The sequence below is a fragment of the Nyctereutes procyonoides genome, unplaced genomic scaffold (genome assembly GCF_905146905.1).
Source record: "Nyctereutes procyonoides isolate TBG_1078 unplaced genomic scaffold, NYPRO_anot_genome, whole genome shotgun sequence".
Classification (NCBI taxonomy): domain Eukaryota; kingdom Metazoa; phylum Chordata; class Mammalia; order Carnivora; family Canidae; genus Nyctereutes; species Nyctereutes procyonoides.
Genome location: NW_026575140.1, coordinates 68,483,202 through 68,504,196, shown reverse-complemented (window position 1 = coordinate 68,504,196; position 20,995 = coordinate 68,483,202). Strand labels below are relative to the sequence as shown.

General features: G+C 41.7%; 1 protein-coding gene across 11 annotated transcripts in view; it reads right to left on the bottom strand.

Moving 5' to 3' along the window:
• Positions 1–85: 85 nt before the first annotated feature.
• The window catches only part of DIXDC1 (DIX domain containing 1), a 72,099-nt gene continuing 51,189 nt past the window's right edge, over positions 86–20,995 (bottom strand). For all 11 annotated transcript variants that reach the window (XM_055306724.1, XM_055306727.1, XM_055306730.1 and 8 more), the window contains 11 exons: positions 20,406–20,456; positions 17,621–17,725; positions 17,153–17,206; positions 16,397–16,489; positions 16,246–16,317; positions 15,368–15,457; positions 14,671–14,832; positions 14,118–14,184; positions 6,454–6,559; positions 4,972–5,080; positions 86–3,401 (listed from right to left, as the gene is read on the bottom strand). In XM_055306724.1, the coding sequence (XP_055162699.1) occupies positions 3,321–3,401; positions 4,972–5,080; positions 6,454–6,559; positions 14,118–14,184; positions 14,671–14,832; positions 15,368–15,457; positions 16,246–16,317; positions 16,397–16,489; positions 17,153–17,206; positions 17,621–17,725; positions 20,406–20,456 (990 nt within the window). In that variant the 3' untranslated portion in view covers positions 86–3,320. The remainder of the gene's footprint in view (positions 3,402–4,971; positions 5,081–6,453; positions 6,560–14,117; positions 14,185–14,670; positions 14,833–15,367; positions 15,458–16,245; positions 16,318–16,396; positions 16,490–17,152; positions 17,207–17,620; positions 17,726–20,405; positions 20,457–20,995) is intronic.

The following is a 20,995-nucleotide window of genomic DNA, read 5'->3' as shown; positions in this document are numbered from 1 at the left end:
CTTGAGGAAATTGACTTTCACTAAATGTAAATGGCTTTGCTGATTAATTTCAGTCAATCAACACAAGTGAAAATGATTAATGGTATTTAGTTTGCAAACTCCATTTTATTCATGGTTTGTTTCTGCTTTTTTAAATTAGTTCACAAATCTGGTACATACAGGCAGTTAAAACTGGTTATCACTGATAATCAGAAGCCTCTGGTATATAACACAGTCTTCATGAAAACAAAACAGGGAGAATGTATGGTGGTAATCTCTATGAAAGCAAAGGTTGCAAACATCCATGTTTCTAAGAAAATATAATTTTACATATATATTTTAAGCAAGCTATACCTCTTACATAAATTCAGACAATAGGAGTGTGCAATCATAATGCTTATTTTATGGAAAAAATGAAAATTATAATTATGACATAAATGCTCTTAAGTAATTAGAGTCCTCTTGAATTGGATGTAGAACATACAGATATTTTCCCTAATTTACAACCATCCTGGTCAAAAGAGCTGAAATGTTAATCAGTAAGTAGGAATGCCATTAAGTAAATTTATCCCAAATTCTTTAGGTACAAATTGTAAAATGTTCCAATTCCAGCTAATTTAAGGAACTGAGTGTGAATAGTTGTCAGTTTTTAAATGATGACTTCTGAAGGAATTGCGCTTTCTTCTAAACTAATTTTTGTGAGAGGATCTTTTTTTTTTTTTAAATCTCCCAGAGTTGAGAGGTTATTTTATGAACTCTAAACATTCTAGTTCCTTAGTTTTTTCAAAGAAATAGAATTTCAAGGTCAGGATGGACTGTCCCACACAAATGTCACCAGGGGTCAATACTCTGAATAAGTCAAGAGGCTTCGAGTGCAGCCATAGTGTAACAAATAGTACTCTCTTCAAACCAAAAGGAACCAATGCACCTGCTTCCTCAGGAGGTTCCTGCCTTTAGAAACTGGAATGGGGATTACCCACACATTGTACACAAGAATTACTGGAGTGACATCCTGTGATGGGGTGTTTAGTTATTACATGGCATATGAGAATTAATGAGCTAAAGGAGAAAAATGACTTAATTCTCTCCCCGGAACTCAACTTCAGCTTTTTGTGGAGGCACTATAGCCATGCAGCTCCTCTTCCAAAGGACAGAGATATAAAAGCCAAATAAGGCAGAGGACTTTGACATTTTTCTCTCATTTAATTTTCTCTGAAAAGCTAAATTCTACATAATGCTAAGAATGTTTGCTCAAAGAAAACTGACAAATAAAAACTAACTTAAATATTCAAGATAAATTGTACTAGAAACACAACAACAAATTTTGGCCTGATAACCCTCATGCTGTCTTATAGCAAAACACTAAAATTCATGCAACAGAGAAGTTGGTGACATGAGGACTTTTTCTCCAGACTTCCTGAGGGGGGCGGGGGGGGGGCTCAGAATATCCTATTTTCTTCTGTTTGCTTTCATAATGAATTATTCTTCCTTTATGATTGACTTTCCCAAACTTTCCCAGTCATTTCTGCTAAGAAATTCTTCAGTAGAAGATCAGGTAAACTTACTGAAGGATATCACATCTTTTGAGCTCCTTCTGTCTGAGGAGCAATCAAATAGATTACATAAAACTACCTCCACAACCAAAATGGCAGGTAGAATTAGAACCAGGAGTTGTCATTAGTATACTTGTAATAAAATAAAGCTTGTTCTGAAACCACAAGGGCTAAGAAGAGAAGAGCCTGTATAAAAGCTACTGGGTTCTCTAGAAAATGGGTACAGTATACAGAATGTGAGGACATATGGAACTCACACTCAAGTTATAAAAATAGACATGGTTCTCAGACAAAAAGCAAATGGGTACAAAAGAATTTTCCAAACATGAAATATTTTTAAAAGATACATCTATATAAAACAACAAAATGTCATTTCAGAGCTCCAATGAGTAGTGTGTTGAAATAGCTGGAAAGAGAGATGAACTAGAGACAGACAGGTCAAGAACCCAGAAATGACTTGTCTGACTCTTCTGGTTGGCAGTGTACATTGGTGGTCACAGGCCGACTGCTTTTGGGAATGTGTGTGTGTGTGTGTGTGTGTGTGTGTGTGTATGGCTGATTAGTTGATGGTGCTTTGTAAATGACTGAGAAAACCCAAGTTATTAAGTAATCTCTGGAAGTTTAACTCTTCTTTTACCTTCTACACTTGACAATGTTGCACATGAGAAAGGATTCTAGGGTTGTTTTTTTTTTTTTTTTTAACCCAGAATCAACCCTGCCATTCACAACTCATGCACCATGCCCCATGGTTCCTATTGTGCCCTAAAGGATCAATCTAGACTAAATATATAATAGAAAATAACTTGAAATGAAGAGGGGCAGACCAGTAACTCATGCTCAGTACTCCTAAATCACAAATACTGAAATTAATGGTCTGTCTCCTTTTGACTGCAAAGGAGATGCCATGAGCTAAAGTCATGAGAGAAAGAAAGTCAAGAAAATATGGGTAGCAGCACCTTTCCATACCCGCCTGGATTTTAAAGGAGATTTTAACTCCTCATTCCTTTCAAACACAAAGTTCATCAGTTGGAAGGGGAAAAAAAAATGGCTCTACAGTGAAAGAGTCCCCAGGGAAAACTAGCAGTACATGAAATGTGCCCTCTGTGGGCTAAAGGACAGTTGCAGAACCAGTTAAGACACAAGAGGCAACCCAAGGTCTCACTTCATCATGGTTTTAGCACAGTATAGCACAATATGGGCAGCCCTTTTTCTATCCAATCAACAGTTCAGCACCATCCATGTCCAGTCAAAAAAATTCCTGAAGAGTGGGCTTTCATCTTTGGTACCACCTCATGAGTTACTCTTGGTTTGCAATAGCTGCAAAGAAGCAAAAAAGCTGGTACCTTTGCCTTGTCTGTGAGTACAAATGCTGGGACTCTGATTGCTGCAACCATTGAGGCCAATTAAAAGAATACTGTAACACACAGGAGAGATGCATCCGATTCCCAGGTTCCAGATAATAGCAGCCATGCCCCTATTGGAGCGAGATCATCCATTCCCATTGATTAAGGCCTTCGGTTTGTTGTCCTCAGAGTAGAATAAAACACTGTGTTCCCACGGACAAGGAACTCCAGATGAACCCATGGTCTACAGTTGGACAGGGATTTTAAATACCACATATGCCAGGCACAGAAATAGTACTGGCTTGAGGCTGTCACACTTGGAGAAGCTTCTGTTTTGGCAGCACGAACTAGAAACTTCTTCGTGTATTCTGGTTTCAGTCTTCTTTCCTGAGTGAAACAGCCAGGGGGTACCAAGTTCCATCAGCCCCCAATACAATATTCAGCATTAATTCTCTCCATGGTCTTCTTCCACCCAGGCTACAATTTTCCCTTCCCATCCAGGGATGGCATCATCATCGTGGAAAACCTAGAGGGAGAAAAGGAAAAGCCACAGTGAAGAAATAAATAAGATAGGGAGTCTCACCAGACAGCTGCTGCTGATAAAAGTAAGAGCTCAACACAAAGGATAAGAGGAAAGCCTTAAGTTAGAGTCTATGTTCCTTTGGTTTCATCCCTAAAATTATAACTAAATGTATATATATAATATTTTTGATATGTGTAATAGGTTATTATACTGTACTTTGTATAACAGACTATTAGGTTATATATGTTATATATAATATGTATTGTAATGTATTATATTATATATTATTAAAATTATGTAATATATATTCTTAGTTCCACATATGTGAATTGGTAAAAGCATCCCTAACCCTGCTTTGCTTATAGAGATTGATTGGAATTAGTAAATTACTAAACATACAGCACTCTGTGGTTCTTAGGAGAGAGCAGTATCATAAACATTACAAAAATGAGAAAGGGTAAAATTTTGGTCCTAGGTATTGTAAAGGGTTAGAAAGAAGGCCAAAAGAACAGGCAGTTCTTTTGATTCATCCATTCAATTAATTTTCTAAGTCACTAATAGAACAGGGCTATTAAAGGGTTTCAGTACAGAAATATTTATGAAATAAAACATTGGTTTTAATTGCAACGCAAGCACTTGAATATGTCAGAACCCAGAACTCTCTTCCCTGTATTTGGCAGACAAGGCTAAGAAAAACAGTCAAGGAGCTGAGAATACGCATAGGTGACTTCCCAGAAGTTCCTCCTTTTCATTATGTGAGAAACTACCATCACAACATACAGTTCCATATACTCATGCCTGTTTTATTTTGCTCAACATAAGCAGAAAAGTTTTTTTTTAAAGGTTTTATTTATTATTCATGACAGACACAGAGAGAGTGAGAGGCAGAGACACAGGCAGAGGGAGAAGCAGGCTCCATGCAGGGAGTTCAACGTGGGACTCGATCCCGGATCTCCAGGATCACATCCTGGGCTGCAGGCGGCACTAAACCGCTGGGCCACTGGGGCTGCCCAAGTTTTTTTTTAAAGATTTTATTTATTTGTTTATTCATGAGAGACACAGAGAGAGAGAGAGACAGAGAGAGAGAGAGAGAGAGAGGCAGAGACACAGGCAGAGGGAGAAGCAGGCTCCATGAAGGGAGCCTGACGTGGGTCAGGTCTCCAGGATCACGCCCTGGGCCGAAGGCGGCACTAAACCACTGAGCCACCCAGGCTGCCTAGCAGAAAAGTTTCTAAGATTTGGCTACAGGTCGAGAAGGGACCTCAAAGCCAAGCTTTTGTTCAAATGTTAAGTCCTTTTTTTTTTTTTTTCACTAACAAAACTCCTTCTTTTTTAAAATTATTTATCCCAGTTTGGTCAAAATGATTTAAGTCCTTGAACTGAAGAAGCTGCCCACTCCTTGTGCAATTCCCTGACTGCTTCAGTCTGGAATAATAAGACTGGTCTGAGGCTCAGGAAGCTCCTCTGACCTGGTTAGGGAACTCAGGTACTCCTGGTCCTAGTCCCTGAGGAGGCAGCTCTGGGGTTCAGTAATCACCAGTAATACCACCCAGACTCCCCAGGGATTCCGTACCTCCTCTTTGACAGTGCCAAACTCAGGATCCAGAGCTTTGAAGTGATACCGGTGATTTCCCTCCCGGTCAATAGCTGCTTTAAAATCCTTCAGTGTCACCTCCCCCAACCTGCAACAAAGGGCAAGAGCACTGAAACAGACTATTTATCAATAGGTTGGGAAGATGAGACGTTAGCTTTATTTTTTTATTTTTTTGAAGATTTTATTTATTTATTCATGAGAAACACAGAAAGGCAGAGACATAGGCAGAAGGAGAAGCAGGCTGCCTGTGGGGAGCCTGATGCACGGGGATCAATCCCAGGACCCTGGGATCAGGACCTGAACCAAAGGCAGATGCTCAACCACTGAGCCACCCAGGTGCCCCAAGATGTTAGCTTTAAACCCAAGCCCCTGCCAAAGACTCTCCAGGAAGAAATGGCATGGCCTTGTTAGGTCCCTGCCGCTGAGAACCCAGACAATTCTAGGACGGCAGAGATTAGGGAGCCACCAGGAGTGAATGGGAACGGCATTGGGGTGATCTGATAATTTAAAATAGATTTTTTTGTTTCAGCAGCAGCCAGATCACTTTTCTCTGTTTTACTCTGGAAATAAGACATAATAAGGTCTCTGAAGTTTGTTGAACCATTAGTATGTTGAACTATCAATATATCTAAGTTCTCTTGATATCCTTCTTGGCAACAATATTCCTTTCTCTAGGCTGGTGGTAGTTAAATCAGATGTTATCATCTTTATCCTTCCAGCTTCAGAAAGCTCTTCTCTAGCCCAGATCAACTAAGCAAACACCCCAGGAAACGGACATCCTATGACCTTTCTCAGTAGTTGGTTCCAGAGTTTAAAAAATCTTTCTTTCAAAGCCATTTACCTTTTTTTTTTTTTAATTTTTATTTATTTACGATAGTCACACACAGAGAGAGACAGAGAGAGGCAGAGACACAGGCAGAGGGAGAAGCAGGCTCCATGCACCGGGAGCCCGACGCGGGATTTGATCCCGGTCTCCACGATCGCGCCCTGGGCCAAAGGCAGGCGCCAAACCGCTGCGCCACCCAGGGATCCCTCAAAGCCATTTACCTTACAAGGGAGTATAAATGAATGTTTGAGGGCTTTTAACATGAATTCTCAATTGCTTAGATGCAGTCATCAAACAGTACTAAGATCAATGAGTGATAGCCCTGGAGGGCCAGGCTGCTAGCAATCCTTGGCTAGCAACAGGAGGTATTGTGAGCCTTTAAAAAACTATTTTGCCTAACTTGGAACATATTTGTATATCAGAATCGGGAGCACCATTCTTGTGTCTCTACCTAGGAGCAGATCGTGTGATTTGTCTCTTAGAATGCCACTGGTGGTAACACTGAAACTAGAATCCCAACTTGAATGCTTCCTACACTGTACTGTTTCTCAAACACCTCAGCTCCTTCAGTGGGCAGTAACTAATGGTTCTGCCTCCTTTCCTTTTTAAGACAAATAGCGATTCCAGAATCTCACCTCTTTGGTATATTGACCATGAAGGGTGTAAGTGACCGGTCAGTGAAGTAGAGCACTTTAGTGCAGGTGCTGCTGACAGCTGGCGAGCTCTGTGAGTGAGGCAACTCTGCAATCAAAAGAGAGACTGTGGTCAGAACTTAACTTGCTCTCAACCACCCTCATTTCCAGTTATTCAAAGTGTCTCAGGAGAATGAAGCCGCCTGAGGTCACAGCACAGCTTTCACACCATTGCAAAACACCAACCATGTCCATAGGGTGTGATCACACAGGGAGTCACCACTAGGGCCATGAAACATGGAGGTGCTTTGAACATGGACACTATCACGAGGCCATCATTTCTCACCCATTCCAGGTATTCCTACCAGGGCACAACAAGTGTCCTGACAGAGGCTGTTGCTCAGAGTCAAAAGAGGTCAAAGAAGCCAAGCAAGATTTCAACTAAGAAGAATGGACACAGCAGAAGATGCAGATACTGCCAACATTTAGACAGTGGTAGAGAATGCTCGCGCGATTCATGAAAAGAGAAATAAGCAGGAACAGGGATCACAGAGCAAAGTAACCTTAGAAACCCAGAGTCCAAGGGACTTCATGCTTCCATTGTAAAAGGCACAAGACCTACTTTATCCCTTGGCTACACAGGATCTATATGTGTTGGTCTCATGGTTTGTTCTTTTTTTTTTTTTTTTAAGATTTATTTATTTATTCCAGAGAAAGAGAAAGAGAGAGGGGAAGGGCAAAGGGAGAAGGAGAAAGAATCCTCAAGGAGACTCCCTGCTAAGCACAGAGCCTGATGTGGGGCTTGGTCCCAGGACCCTGAGATCATGACCTGAGCCCAAACCAAGAGTCAACTGCTTAACTGACTGAGCCACCCAGGCACCCTGGTCCCATGGTTTTTAACTCAAACTCCTTGGCCTACATCTTGTCTCTACATTTTTTTACAGGTACTTACAGAAAATTTTAATTAATGAGTACTTACGATTATGCTTTTTTTTTTTTTAAGATTTTACTTATTCACGAGAGACAGAGAGAAAGAGAGAGAGAAAGAGAGAGGCAGAGACACAGGCAGAGGGAGAAGCAGGCTCCATGCAGGGAGCCTGACCTGGGACTCGATCCCGGGTCTCCAGGATCAGGCCCTGGGCTAAAGGCGGTGCTTAAACCGCTGAGCCACCTGGGCTGCCCTGATTATGCTTTTTTAAAAAAAGATTTTATTTATTTATTCATGAGAGACACAGAGAGAGAGAGACAGAGACATAGGCAGAGGGAGAAGCAGGCTCCCTGCAGGGAGCCCGACATGGGACTCGATCCCAGGACCCCAGGATCACGGCCTGAGACAAAGGCAGACACTTAACCACTGAGCCACCCAGGCACCCTGATTATGCTTTTAATAAGAGAAAAGACTAATTAGAAATTTTTATCATAAGAACCAACAAACAATAATTATTGTATCTTATAACCTAATTGATGTAATTCTTTTTTCTTTTATTTATGATAGTCACAGAGAGAGAGAGAGAGAGAGGGGCAGAGACACAGGCAGAGGGAGAAGCAGGCTCCATGCACCGGGAGCCCGATGTGGGACTCGATCCCGGGTCTCCAGGATCGCGCCCTGGGCCAAAGGCAGACGCCAAACCACTGCGCCACCCAGGGATCCCTTGATGTAATTTTTTATATAATTGTTATAATATTAAAATCTCCCCTGCCATTCCACCTTCATATATTTTCTTGACTTATTCTAGGCCTTTCAACATCCTTGTCCTATTTGAGTCTACTCTTGAGTAGATATTGATTGACTCTTAACAGTATTTTTCTTGCTTTTGTGGACGTCTTATAATCTCTTACTGAATGTCAGACATCACGTGTACGACAGTAGAGAGGGACTTAAAAAATGTTTATGCTTAGAAAATGGGCACACTGCTTGTTGTGCTAGGCCATTACTAGGGATGGTTCATCTAGACTGGAATTGAGATGGGATTGGGATTTTTGTTAAGGTTACCTTCAGTGTACCACCCATCATCCTTGAATTCTAGTTATGTTTAGGGGGTGGCTGGTTGCTGGAGGGTTTTTCTTCAGTGTACCTGTTCCACCTTCAGCTTTCGACTTTACTTGTGTGCCTATACCTGAGTCAATCTCTCTACACTTTTGTCCCCCTCCCCCCGCCCCAGCAGACTGCTATTGCTTATTGCACAGTGTTTGCACACCCAGTGGCAGGGGATGAGGGGAGCTTCCCCGTGGTCATGTTCCAACCTTGTCTTGAGGGTGGGGCTTTCAGAGTGATCCTATCCTTCCCCCCAAGGGTAGGCAACTTCTAAAGATCTGAGCCCAAGGCAGTAGCCTACCATTCTTCCAGGAGCAGACAGTTCTTTTTTCCTTTTTCCTTCCCCCTAGCCAAAATGGGTCTTCACCTTTGCCTGGGACAGGGAGGGAGGGGAAAACAGTATTTGCTGCCCTTTCCTAAAGGCTCAAGGCTTTTGTTCCTCAAGGAAGAATGCTTAGTGCTTTTCCTGCAGTGGCAGCTGGTCCCCATCTCTGGGTCTCCACCACCAAGAGAGGTTTCCTCTAGACTCTGTTCCTACCACCAGTATTTTTCATAAGCACATGATGGAGGTCCATAAAGAGCCAGCAAGTGGATGCAAACTCCTCTTGCATTTGTGGCCCTCAGGATTCCTATACTCTCTCCTTAGCCTTGAGCAATTAATTACAATCCTAGCTGAATTCTTCCCTATTTGTATGGTGGCACCATCTTTCTCCCGTGCTCCGCCACAATCTTGGATGTGGATGCATGCATCCAATCTCTCCTTGGAGCCACCTGTTTGTATTCTGGCGGGTTGGACACCCTATGATCTCATCTCTCTAATGAGTTCAAGAAAATTATTTTATTTTTTCAATAGAGGTAAAATTCACATCACACAAAACTCACCATTTTAACCAGGTAAAGTGTACAATTCAGTGGCATTTAGTACATTTAGTGTTATGTCACTATAACTATCTAGTTCTAGAACATCTTATTATCCCAAAAGGAAACCTCATACCCATTAAGCAGTCACTCCTTTCTAATCTTGGTATCTGTTGAATGTAATGTCCCCTACCCATTGTCTCTATGGATTTGCCTATTCTGAACATTCCACATGAAAGGATTCATCCAACTTATACCCTTTTGTGTCTGGCATCACTCACTTAACATTACCAAGGTTCGGGATCCCTGGGTGGCGCAGCGGTCTGGCGCCTGCCTCTGGCCCAGGGCGTGATCCTGGAGACCCGGGATCGAATCCCACATCGGGCTCCCGGTGCATGGAGCCTGCTTCTCCCTCTGCCTATGTCTCTGCCTCTCTCTCTCTCTCTCTCTCTCTCTCTCTCTCTGTGACTATCATAAATAAATAAAAATTAAAAAAAAAAAACATTACCAAGGTTCATCTCCATTGTAGCACCTATCAATACTTGGTTCCTTTTTGTGGCTGAATGATATTCCACTGGATGCACATGTCAGAATTTGTATCAACAACATTCATTAGGTGATGAACATTTGGGCTGTTTCTGCCTTTCAGCTATTGTGAATAATGCTATGTACATGTATGTACAAGATTTTTTGTTGTTATTTTTGGATACCTGTTTTTAATTCTTTTGAGTATTTATTTTTTTTTTTATTTTTTTTTTAAATATATTTTTTTAATTTTTATTTATTTATGATAGTCACACAGAATGAGAGAGAGAGAGGCAGAGACACAGGCAGAAGGAGAAGTAGGCTCCATGCACCGGGAGCCCGACGTGGGATTCGATCCCGGGTCTCCAGGATCGCGCCCTGGGCCAAAGACAGGCGCTAAACCGCTGCGCCACCCAGGGATCCCTCTTTTGAGTATTTAACTAGGAAGGAAACTGCTGGATCACAGAGTAATTCTATATTTAAGTTTTTGAGGAACCATAAAACTGTTTTCCACAACAGCTATACTATTTTATATCTCCACCAGCAATGTTACAAGAGCTCCAGTTTCAATATAAGGGAAGGGAGAAGAAATGTGTGGGAGATATCAGAAAGGGACACAGAACATAAAGACTTCTAACTCTGGGAAATGAACTAGGGGTGGTGGAAGGGGAGGAGGGTGGGGGGTGGGGGTGAATGGGTGACGGGCACGGAGGGGGACACTTGACGGGATGAGCACTGGGTGTTATTCTGTATGTTGGTAAATTGAACACCAATAAAAATTAATTTATAAAAAAAAAAAGAGCTCCAGTTTCTACACATCCTCAACAACACTTACTTTCCATTCCTTTGGAACCACCTAGTGGGCATGAAGTGGTATCTCACTATGGTTTTGACATACATCTTTTCATGTGCGGTTTAGCCATTTGTTTATCCTTGAAGAAATGTCTATTCAATTCCTTTGCCCTTTTGCTGTTGGATTCCTTTGTCTTCTGTTGTCAGTCTATAAGAGTTCTTTATGTATTCCTAATCCTAGACCCTTATCAGGTATATGATTTTCAAGTATTTTCTCCTCTTCTGTTTGTCTTTTCACTTTCTTGATAGGGTCCTTAGATGCAAAAATGTTTTTAATTTTGATGAAGTCCCAATTTCCCTATTTTCTTCTTTTGTTGCTCACACTTTGTTGTTTTGTTTTTCTTTTGATGCTGAGAATCCAAGGTCATGAATATTTTCACTGTGTTTTCTTCTAAGAGATTTATACCTTTAGCTCTTATATTTACATCAGTGATTTATTTTTAATTTTTGTACATGGTGTGAGGTAGGGGCCTATCTCTATCTTTTGCATGTGGATATCCAGTTGTCCAGCACCATTTGTTGAAGAGACTACTTGCTGGTCAAATGACTACAGATGTATAGGTTTTATCTGAACTTTCAATTCTATTCCAATAATCTACTGTATTACTTTTAAAGGTTTTTTTAAAAAAGATTTTATTTTTATGTATTTGAGAAAGAGTGAGAGCAAGACAGTGTGAGGAGCAGGGGCAGGGCCGAGGGAGAGGGAGAGGCAGACTCCCCACTGAGCAGAGAGCCAATCCCAGGACTCTGACATCATGACCTGAGCCAAAGGCAGATGCTTAACAGACTGAGTCACTCAGGTGCCTACTGTATTACTTTTAAAATCTGAAATAATAAATACTGTTTTCCCTTAAGAGTAAAAGGCAAGAAAAGAAGTAGATTCAGAAAGATTACTCTTTCAGGAGATTTGGCTGTGATGAAAAGCAGAAAGACATGGCATAGCCAGAGAGGAATAACTGGAAGTTATTTTGAGGCTATTAACATTTGCCTTGTACCTATCCTATGCCAAACACTATACCATATTATTTGCATATAATATTTCACTTAATGCTCATAATCCTTCAAAATTATCTCCATTTCATGAACAAGGAAACTAAAGTTCACTGATATTAACAGCCTTGCTCATGATCATATACTCTGCTGAGAGCCAAAACTGCACCTCAGATCTGTTTGATTTCATACTACATATTTTCCCTTATTTCGTGTCGAGTTTTAGACACAAAGTTTGAAGTACCTTTCTACCTACAAGGAGATATCTAGCTGTTATTCAGAATAGAGCCCTGAAGCTCAGAAAAGGGCTGGGGTTAGAGATTAAAGTTTAAAAATAATCAGCAAATAAGAGTAGTTTAAGCTGTGGGAGTGGAAGGGATCACCTGAAGAAAATATGAAAATGCCACGTCTAGATCCCCATGGATCTCAGGACACATCAACATTCAAGGGTTCGACGGAGAAGAGAAGGAGAATGTGTCTAGTTCACTAGACTCTTGATAAATATTTGTTGAATGAATAACTGGTTGGTACTCAAGTTAAAGAGGAAGAATGTATACAGAAGGAAACTATGTAAGAGCAGTAAGTGCTTCTGAAAAGTCAATGGAAGACGAGTTTTGAAAAGTAACCACTTTGATTAAGGAACAAGAAAGTCAAAAGTGATCCAACAAAAAGAACGTGTGGATTAGATGAGTAACAGTCGGCTGGTGGCTAGAGTAGTGACTGCGAAGAAAGGAAGGAAAACGAACAAGTATAGACTATTCTTTCAATGTCTGATGCAGGGGAATGAGAGAGAAGAGTCAGTAGGTAGAGGGCTAGCGAGTTACACAAGTTGTTGTTTTCAGAGAAGAGAATATCATTTGTGAATTTACAAGCAGCAATGAATTTATTTGCAGTATTCGGGATAAGTACTGCAAATACACAAAAGTGAGGAATTTATTAGACTTTTAAAGAAGAATTTCCAAATATTTAGACTTACCTATATTGGCAGTTTATATTAACCTAAAGAAAGTACTAAAGGGGATGGCAATAAAATAAAAAGCCTCTCGAGAAAACAGAAGTAACTATTTCAAAACAATGCTAGAAAAAGAAATTGAAACTAATTCTGGTACTAATATAATTTGTTTTGTTCCCAGTGTAAATCCCTCATTCAAGAAGAAAAGGTATCTGGTGACATATATATTATTTTATTTACCCTACAAAAAAACATTTTACCTTTCAAATTGTGCCAATATCTTAAGTATCTTACTTTAGGTTTTTTTTTTTAAAGATTTTATTTATTTGACAGAGACAGTGCTTGCTTTGGCAGCACTAATATAACAAATTATATTAGTACCAGAATTAGTTTCAATTTCTTTTTCTAGCATTGTTTTGAAATAGTCACTTCTGTTTTCTCGAGAGCCTTTTTATTTTATTGCCATCCCCTTTAGTACTTTCTTTAGGTTAATATAAACTGTAGGTAAGTCTAAATATTTGGAAGTATACTAAAATATTTGACAGAGTGAGAACAAGCAGGCGTGGGTACAGAGGGAAAAGCAGGCTCTCTGCTGAGCAGGGAGCCCGACACAGGACTCGGTCCCAGGGCCCCGGATCATGACCCTCAAAGGCAGATGCTTAACCGACGAGCCACCCAGGCACCCCTAGGTTTTGTTTATTAATGTAATTTTCAAAACTCTATAAAACTTGCTACAGTCAGCTTTTTACTATTTGTTTTTTTTTCTAGATTACCATGTACTTTTAGATTAGGACTGGGTAAACTATAAAAGATGAGAAAATGTGAACATTATTAAAGCAAAAGATAACACACACAATAAAAGAGAAATTACCAGGCAGGGTAGTAAGTTTCCAGCATGTTTGAAGGAACAGGGAAAGAAATCTAAGGAGAGGTCACAGAACAAGTTAAAATTCCTTCTTAGGTGTGGCCACTAGGAGGTGCAAATCTTTCTCAGGACTCAAACTGAAAAAGACCTCAGCACCAGCTTTTAAGGAAAATCCCCTAAGAATTAAACTTGCCATTAGGAATCTTCCCTAAGAATTAAACTTGCCATTAGGAAGAACTGGAGATTTTCTGTGCTTTTTGGGGCTACAGGATGGTTTGTGTGTGTTTTTGTTGTTTTATATTTTTCTGTGGTTAGTGTAAACGTTTTGATACTGTATATTTTCCAAAGATATTTTAGCTTGAGTCCGCAACATCCTGCACGTGGTTAAATGTGTACTTGCAGTGATGGTGGTGATGACCGTATGTGTTTTCATAGTCCTAGAAGTAACTTGATTTAAGTATTAACTAGAGAAATAACAGAGTGAAACACCACAAGAAAAATTTTACTCTCAAAATGTTAGTACCAAGAAAAATACTAAATCTCTGATCTAATATGCTAGGAGTCCTTACTGAGCAATAATGAGTACTTACTTGAATTAGGGGGCCAGGACTCCCGGTATTCACTACCTGCTTGACTTCTGGGTGACTTGCCCCGAACCTGAGGAGCCACACAAAAATGCTTAGTTAGGATCAGCAGGAGAATTTATCCGAGAAATTTAAATCATAAAAGTATACCTGAAATACATACTTTTCTACCACATCTTCCACAGTATATAAAGCTAAACAATTTATCCTAACAATAATGATGTCCATTCATAAAAGGCTTTCTAGTTTCCAGTGCATTTTCCCATATATTTCCACATCTGATGTCAAGCTCATTCAGGGGAGAAGGGGAAGCAGAATAAGCAATAAAGAGAGACCCTGTGTGGTCAAGAACCACAATTTCTGTGGAGCACAAGTTATCACGAACTCCCATCCTGATGAAGAGAGTTAGCTCCACTTAGAGGAAAACCAAAGAGAAAAGCAACCACAACCTTCCACAGGGTCTTCCCATCTTTTAGCATGGTCTTCATCTAAACTAAACTTGATAAAACTAAGTTCTTTGGGTGCTTGCCTAAGAGAAACAACACAGGAAGAGGATTACCCTTCTGTCTTGTTTCTTCTGGGTTTCCATGGCATGCAAGCGCTCCATCAGGCTGGAGATGCCCTGCTCCAGGCTGTCGATGGTGTGGTGCTGAGGGTCGTGGCCACTGAAGCTGTTGCGGAGGCTGCGGAGTGCATCGCGAACAAGCTGCAGATCACTGGTCTGTGGGCAGAAAGGAGGTGCTGCTGACCTGGTGCAGTGCCCCACTGTTAACCACATCCCAAGTGCTGGCCTTATGATGGTACAGGATAGAGATTCCCAGGATTGGTCTTTTCTTTTCTTTAAGATTTTATTCATTTATTCATGAGAGACACACAGAGAGAGGCAGAGACATAGGCAGAGGGAAAGGCAGGCTCCCTGTAGGGAGCCCAATGTGGGACTCGATCCCAGGACCCGGGGATCATTACCTGAGTCAAAGGCAGACACTCAACCACTGAGCCACCCAAGCATCCCCAGTCTTTTATTTTCAAGGGAGGAGGTATGAGTGATAAGAAATCTTCCTTCACAGAAGTGGGCCTACTGTCTGCCCAATAATTATTAATTTTGGATAGCAAGTGCTTCACATCTTTACATGCTCAACAGAAATGCAAGAACTAGGAAACTGGGGTTCAAAAGGCCTGGGGCACTGGCAGTGGCTAGGCTCCTCTTCTGGTTTTAGCTGGAAGTGGAGGTCTGCATGCAAATCCTAAGAACCTACCCCTTTGTGAGTGATTGAAGCAGCTCCTTTTCCTGCCACTGGAAGGAGAAAACCATTGCTTTGAGAGTTGTGACTGTTGTAGTTGGTCACCTATAGCAGCAAGAAGTGATGCTTGTTATAGGGGAGAATTCCAAACCAACATGTCCTGTCTTATTTTTCTTATTTATACTTATCACTTCCTGACATAGTATAGCATTGTGTATTTGTTCATGTCTCTCTCAATTAGATTGTAAGCCTCATGAGTATAAAGACTTTTTTTCTCCTTTTGTTCATCGTTGTAACCCCAGGACTTGATACATGGTTGGCACTGTTTAATAAAGAATGAGCAAAATGGAAGCCTCAGCCTGGAGACCCCCAACCCAGCCTCAGCCTGGCCACTAGAGGGTCTGAGAATGCTGCTCTAGCAGCTCCTGACTTCGCTCCAGTGAGAAAAAAATAAGAATCAGGAGTAATATTTTGTGAGCCTGACTCTGAGCCAAGTGGATCTACCAAGACTGTCCATTTTCCAGATGGGTCATTTTTTTTTTTTTTCAGATGAGTCTTCTTTTTTTTTTTCTCCCAATAAGTCTTATTTCTAAGGCTCAGAAGTTAAGCAAATTGAGGTCACATAATGGTAAAAAGTATATGAAAAACTGGAATATCAAACCAGATTTTCCTTGCCTGGAACCTGCACTCTTTTTTTTTTTTTTTTTAAGTTTTCTTTATTTAAATAACCTCTACACCCCACATGAGGCTCGAACCCAAGACCCTGAGATCAAGAGGCACATATTCTTCTAACTAAGCCAGCCAGGCACCTGGATTCTGTACTCTTAACCCCCTCATCAAGTAGCCTCTGCGACCCCGCAGATATGGGAGAGGGACCCCAAGTTGTAAGTTACCTCATCAGCCTCTCTTTTCATACAGTGAGCCAACAGGACATCTTTCTGTTCTAACTCCCGCTCAAGATCCACCTGCAAATAAAACACTATATCAGAAAAGGAGGTCTTCAGGCTGGAGGGGCAGGAAGCCAGTGGGTGACTATTTTCCCACCTGCTGGTAACTGGCCTCAGAGAGTTTCCGGAGTGCTTCCTCCAGCTTGACCTGGTGCTGCTGAAGGAGGCGCTCCTTCTGCCCCAGCTCTTTCTGCAACAGAGACCGAGCTTTCAGATGTGTGGCAGAGCCAAGCACACTAAGCAGCAGTTCACCATGGGCCATGCAAGTTCCAATTGAGCAAAGAAGAGCCTCTGGAGGAACAGTCCTTTCCTCAAGCCACACAGGAAGCCATTATACACCATAGTAATCTCACACAGTACAAAGGATCCTTGGAAAAGTAAGGAGGAAGGGAACTACCCTTTGTAGGAGGATCACTATATACCATGCATGATAGTTAGAAAGAAAGGTTGAGACTGAAGTTTCTAGACAACTAGTTCTATGCTCCTACTCTTAGACTTGCTATCTGTTCTTCAGGGTGACTGAATCAAAGGAACAAAGATTTCCTTGCAGAAAGCAGCCATGAGAACAGAGTACTTAAGATCTCTTTGAACAACAGCAACAATTGACTGTTCGAAAAAGGTCAAATGGAAATCATCTGCAAACTGATAAACATTCTTTTTTTAATAATTTTTTTAAAGATTTATTTATTTATTCAGAGAGAGAGAGAGAGAAAGGCAGAGACACAGGCAGAGGGAGAAGCAGGCTCCATGCAGGAAGCCCAATGTGGGACTCAATCCCTGGTCTCCAGGATCACACCCCAGGCTACAGGAGGCGCCAAACCGCTGCACCACCGGGGCTGCCCAACATTCTTACCTTATATTCTCCCAAGAGGCGGTTCCTCTCATCTAGCTTCCTCTGTAAGTCCACCTGCAAGAAGGAAGAGAAAGAATTAACTGGCACAGAAGTGTCATCTGCCTACCCTAGTAGAAGACCAGCTACTCAGTAGCCAGAGCTGATGTTGGCCATGAGAGAACACAGCACAGAGATGGCACAGTCATGGTGAAGACACACAGCTGCTCTGTGGCTGCTCTCCATGTCTTTAGTAAGATAAACTATCGAACCACAGTTCTGCCTCTGTCTCAGTGTCCTCAAAGTTGAAGGCTCAAGGCCAGTGTGGTATGGGCTTTCAGCCAGAAGCAGAGATGACTCTAACAGGACGTAGAAGTAATTGCAGACACCAAGGGCTGGCATCTCAGAAATAAGGTCAGGGAGATAAGGCCGGCAGATCTAACAGGTAGTTCCTGGGGCTTAACGAGGGCAGAGTTCATTCACGTAGCTCACATTCTGGTTGTGCAGCTCATCTTTGTCCATGTTTGCTCTCAGCAGTTCTTGTTTGAGCTGAAGAACAGATGTGTCCTGCTGCGTTAACCTCTGCTGCAAGGCATCCTGGGGAAAATGCACACTCGTCACTGTGGTCCCAGTTAATCAATTAGCCAGTTATTACTGAAAGTTTTAAACCCCTTGCTGCACATCCAGCATTAGTTCGGGCAGACTGGGAGACAAAGAGAGTACAAGGAGCAGGGACTTTTCTGTCCCCTCCAGGATTCTAGCAGCTAAAGGACAGTCCTACCCATCATCCTACACCTAGCTGACTGTAACCTGATTTTTCCTCCACCTTTTCCTCACCCCTCTCCTCCACTGCATTCCTGACAGCATGATGCTCTAGAGAATCAGTGGCCTTTGGGATCCAATAGACCCAGATTCAAATTACAAGTCTACCACTTACCTTGATGACACTGACCACGGACAATGCTCTCTCCTTCCTCCCACCCTGGCTTTCTCATCTGTATTCTGGGCATATTAATACTGAATCTAGATGAGCTCTTTATCCTCCTCCTTCTCTGCCAAATCCCCATCTGCTAGAGAGCCAGGCCCTAGAGCTGCCTGCTACCCTGTTGATAATAGAATCCCTGGAATCACTCCCACTTCCAGAGCACTGCTCCTGCCCTCCTCCCATTGCCTTCCAATGTCTTGTCTGGATCAGGACCTGGATTGTATTTCCACGCTCAGAACTCTTCTTGGGGGTCGCCTGGGTGGCTCAGTGGCGGAGTATCTGCCTTTAGCTCAGGGCGTGATCCCAGGTCCAGGGATTGAGTCCCATAATTGGCTCCCTGTGAGGAGCCCGATTCTCCCTCTTTCTGTGTCTCTCATGAACAAATAAATAAAATATTAAAAAAAAAAAAAACAACCTCTTCTTGGGCTGATGGGTTTCCTTCCCAGTATCCTACGATCTTACCAGCTTTAGAAAATCTTTCTCAGCTTGGACCCTCTTGGTTCCTACCATGAGGAAGAACTGTGGGTTGTACACACTTAAAGGAGTCATCTGTAACACATTTCTCCAACCATGACAACCTCAAATGGAAATAATGGACTGGAGCTGCACTGCAGGGTATTTGCCCTGACACTTCTCTCTTTACAGACTGCAAAGAAACAGTGCGGCTCTGGCGAAATTTAGAGCCCATTCTTTTTTTTTTTTTTTTTTTTAAATTTTCATTTATTTATGATAGGCACACAGGGAGAGAGAGAGGCAGAGACACAGGCAGAGGGAGAAGCAGGCTCCATGCACCGGGAGCCCGATGTGGGACTCGATCCCGGGTCTCCAGGATCACGCCCCAGGCCAAAGGCAGGCGCCAAACCGCTGCGCCACCCAGGGATCCCGAGCCCATTCTTAAGTACGCTGTCAGCCACGACACTACATGGCAAAGGCCATCCAAGATGCCCCTGGCGTCAGCAGTTCAGAAGAACTTTCCCCAAAGTGCTAGTAAGTGTTGCATGGGAGAAAAGGTACTTCTGTAGTTAAAAATTCCAAACTTTTTTTTTAGGCCAACCTTTTTATGGCAGACTTTCTCAGGTCCTTTGTATGGTGTTACTCACTGGGACTTTTCTGGCCTACAGGGCATTTCTCAAACTTACTTGAGCATAGAATACTTTGTTTTCTGAAGTATCTCAAAGGATTAAGGCTACGAAATATACTCTGACAAACGCTGCTGAGCTACCCTCCAGTCTAGCCCATGAATGGGAGTGCGGGGAAGAGGGGGAAAAGCAGTAGCTTAAGAACATCCTTCCATGCTTCTAGGTGTTTATTCAGCAGATACATTCCCACTTGTGTGAAACAACATATATTCCAGGCTGTTTGCTAGATCACTGTTTGTGTTAGCAAAAGACTGGGAATAACCTAAAAGACCATCAGTAGGAACTGATTATCATATAAACATACACTGGCATACTGTGCAGCCATAGAAAAAGATCTAGAAAGGTCTTTATGTACTGAAATAAAATAATCTCCAGGATATGCTACTAAGTGAAAAAAGGAGCAATGTGTCAAGCTGCATATATACATAGTATAGTACACTATCATTGGGGAAAAATTATATACATACGTGTTTATTGATAACTGATCAGTTGGGACGCCTGGGTGTCACAGCAGTTAAATGTGTCTGCCTTCGGCTCAGGGAGTGATCCTGGAGTACCAGGATCAAGTCCCCCATCAGGCTCCTTGCATGGAGCCTGCTTCTCCCTCTGCCTATCTTTCTGCGTCTCTCTTTCTGTGTCTCTCATGAATAAATAAATGAAATCTTAGAAAAAATAACTGTTACGTTGCCTCAAAGAAAGAGAACTAGGTGACTGAGCAGGGAAGTGGGCAAGGCTGGAAGACAGACTCTTCAAGGATTATCTTTTTACACCTTCTTCACTTCAAGCCATTTAATATTATTAACTCCTCAAAAATGGAGTAAATTACAATGTTTAAGAGAACATTCTTTAGAACGGAAGAAAACTAAAAAATTGGTTTTTACACATAAAAACCACCAGGGTGACACCGAGGGAAGCGACAGCGCTCTGAGTCATAACCACCAGAAATAAGCCTCAGCAAAACACAGGTATTTTCCTCAACATGTCACAATTCCCATCCACAAAGCACTTTTTAATATCACACAGCCTATTCACAGCTCCAGCAAATATATACAAGACCCCAGACCCAACTAGCCTCCTACCACCCACGCTTAGCAGTATAGACAGCTTTACCATGTGGAGTTTATTTAAGGGGTTAAATGTCTTCCTTTTTTACCTTTATCCCCTGTAAGTTTCTGGCTTCTTGTTTACATTTCAGTAGCTCCTTCTGCAAACCAAATATAGTTAGATCAGATGGTTGCATCTGGGTTGCTTCAGAAGCATTACCTCATTCTGTCAGTAAGAACACAAAACTCAGATAACCATTCCATGAAAAATTAACCCTGTCCTGAGGCAGAGAGCAGGTCTGGTCCAGTAAACTGTAAAGCCTGACTCACAGAGACAGACACAAGATCCATCCCATTCTTCCATATGCTACCCAGGCTCAAATGCAGGTAGAGAAGAGTCTTGCCAAGGAAGAAGATACCCACATTCCCACAGACTCTTATTCCTACATTTAGCATGCTTCCCTGACAGGAAAACTTAATCATAAAAATCTAAGACTCCCTTACTGAAACATACAAGCATATCTTAATATGCCTATCCCCAATGTCATTTGTTCAGCAAAGGGTTAGAGTGCTTCAGATTCTCCAAGTGGGCATTATTCTTTATAAACCAAACAAAAACACATTTAGTCCAATAATGAAATACTAATTACCCATCCCTTATAATAGATTAAATATATGTATATACTTGTCACTAGGAAAG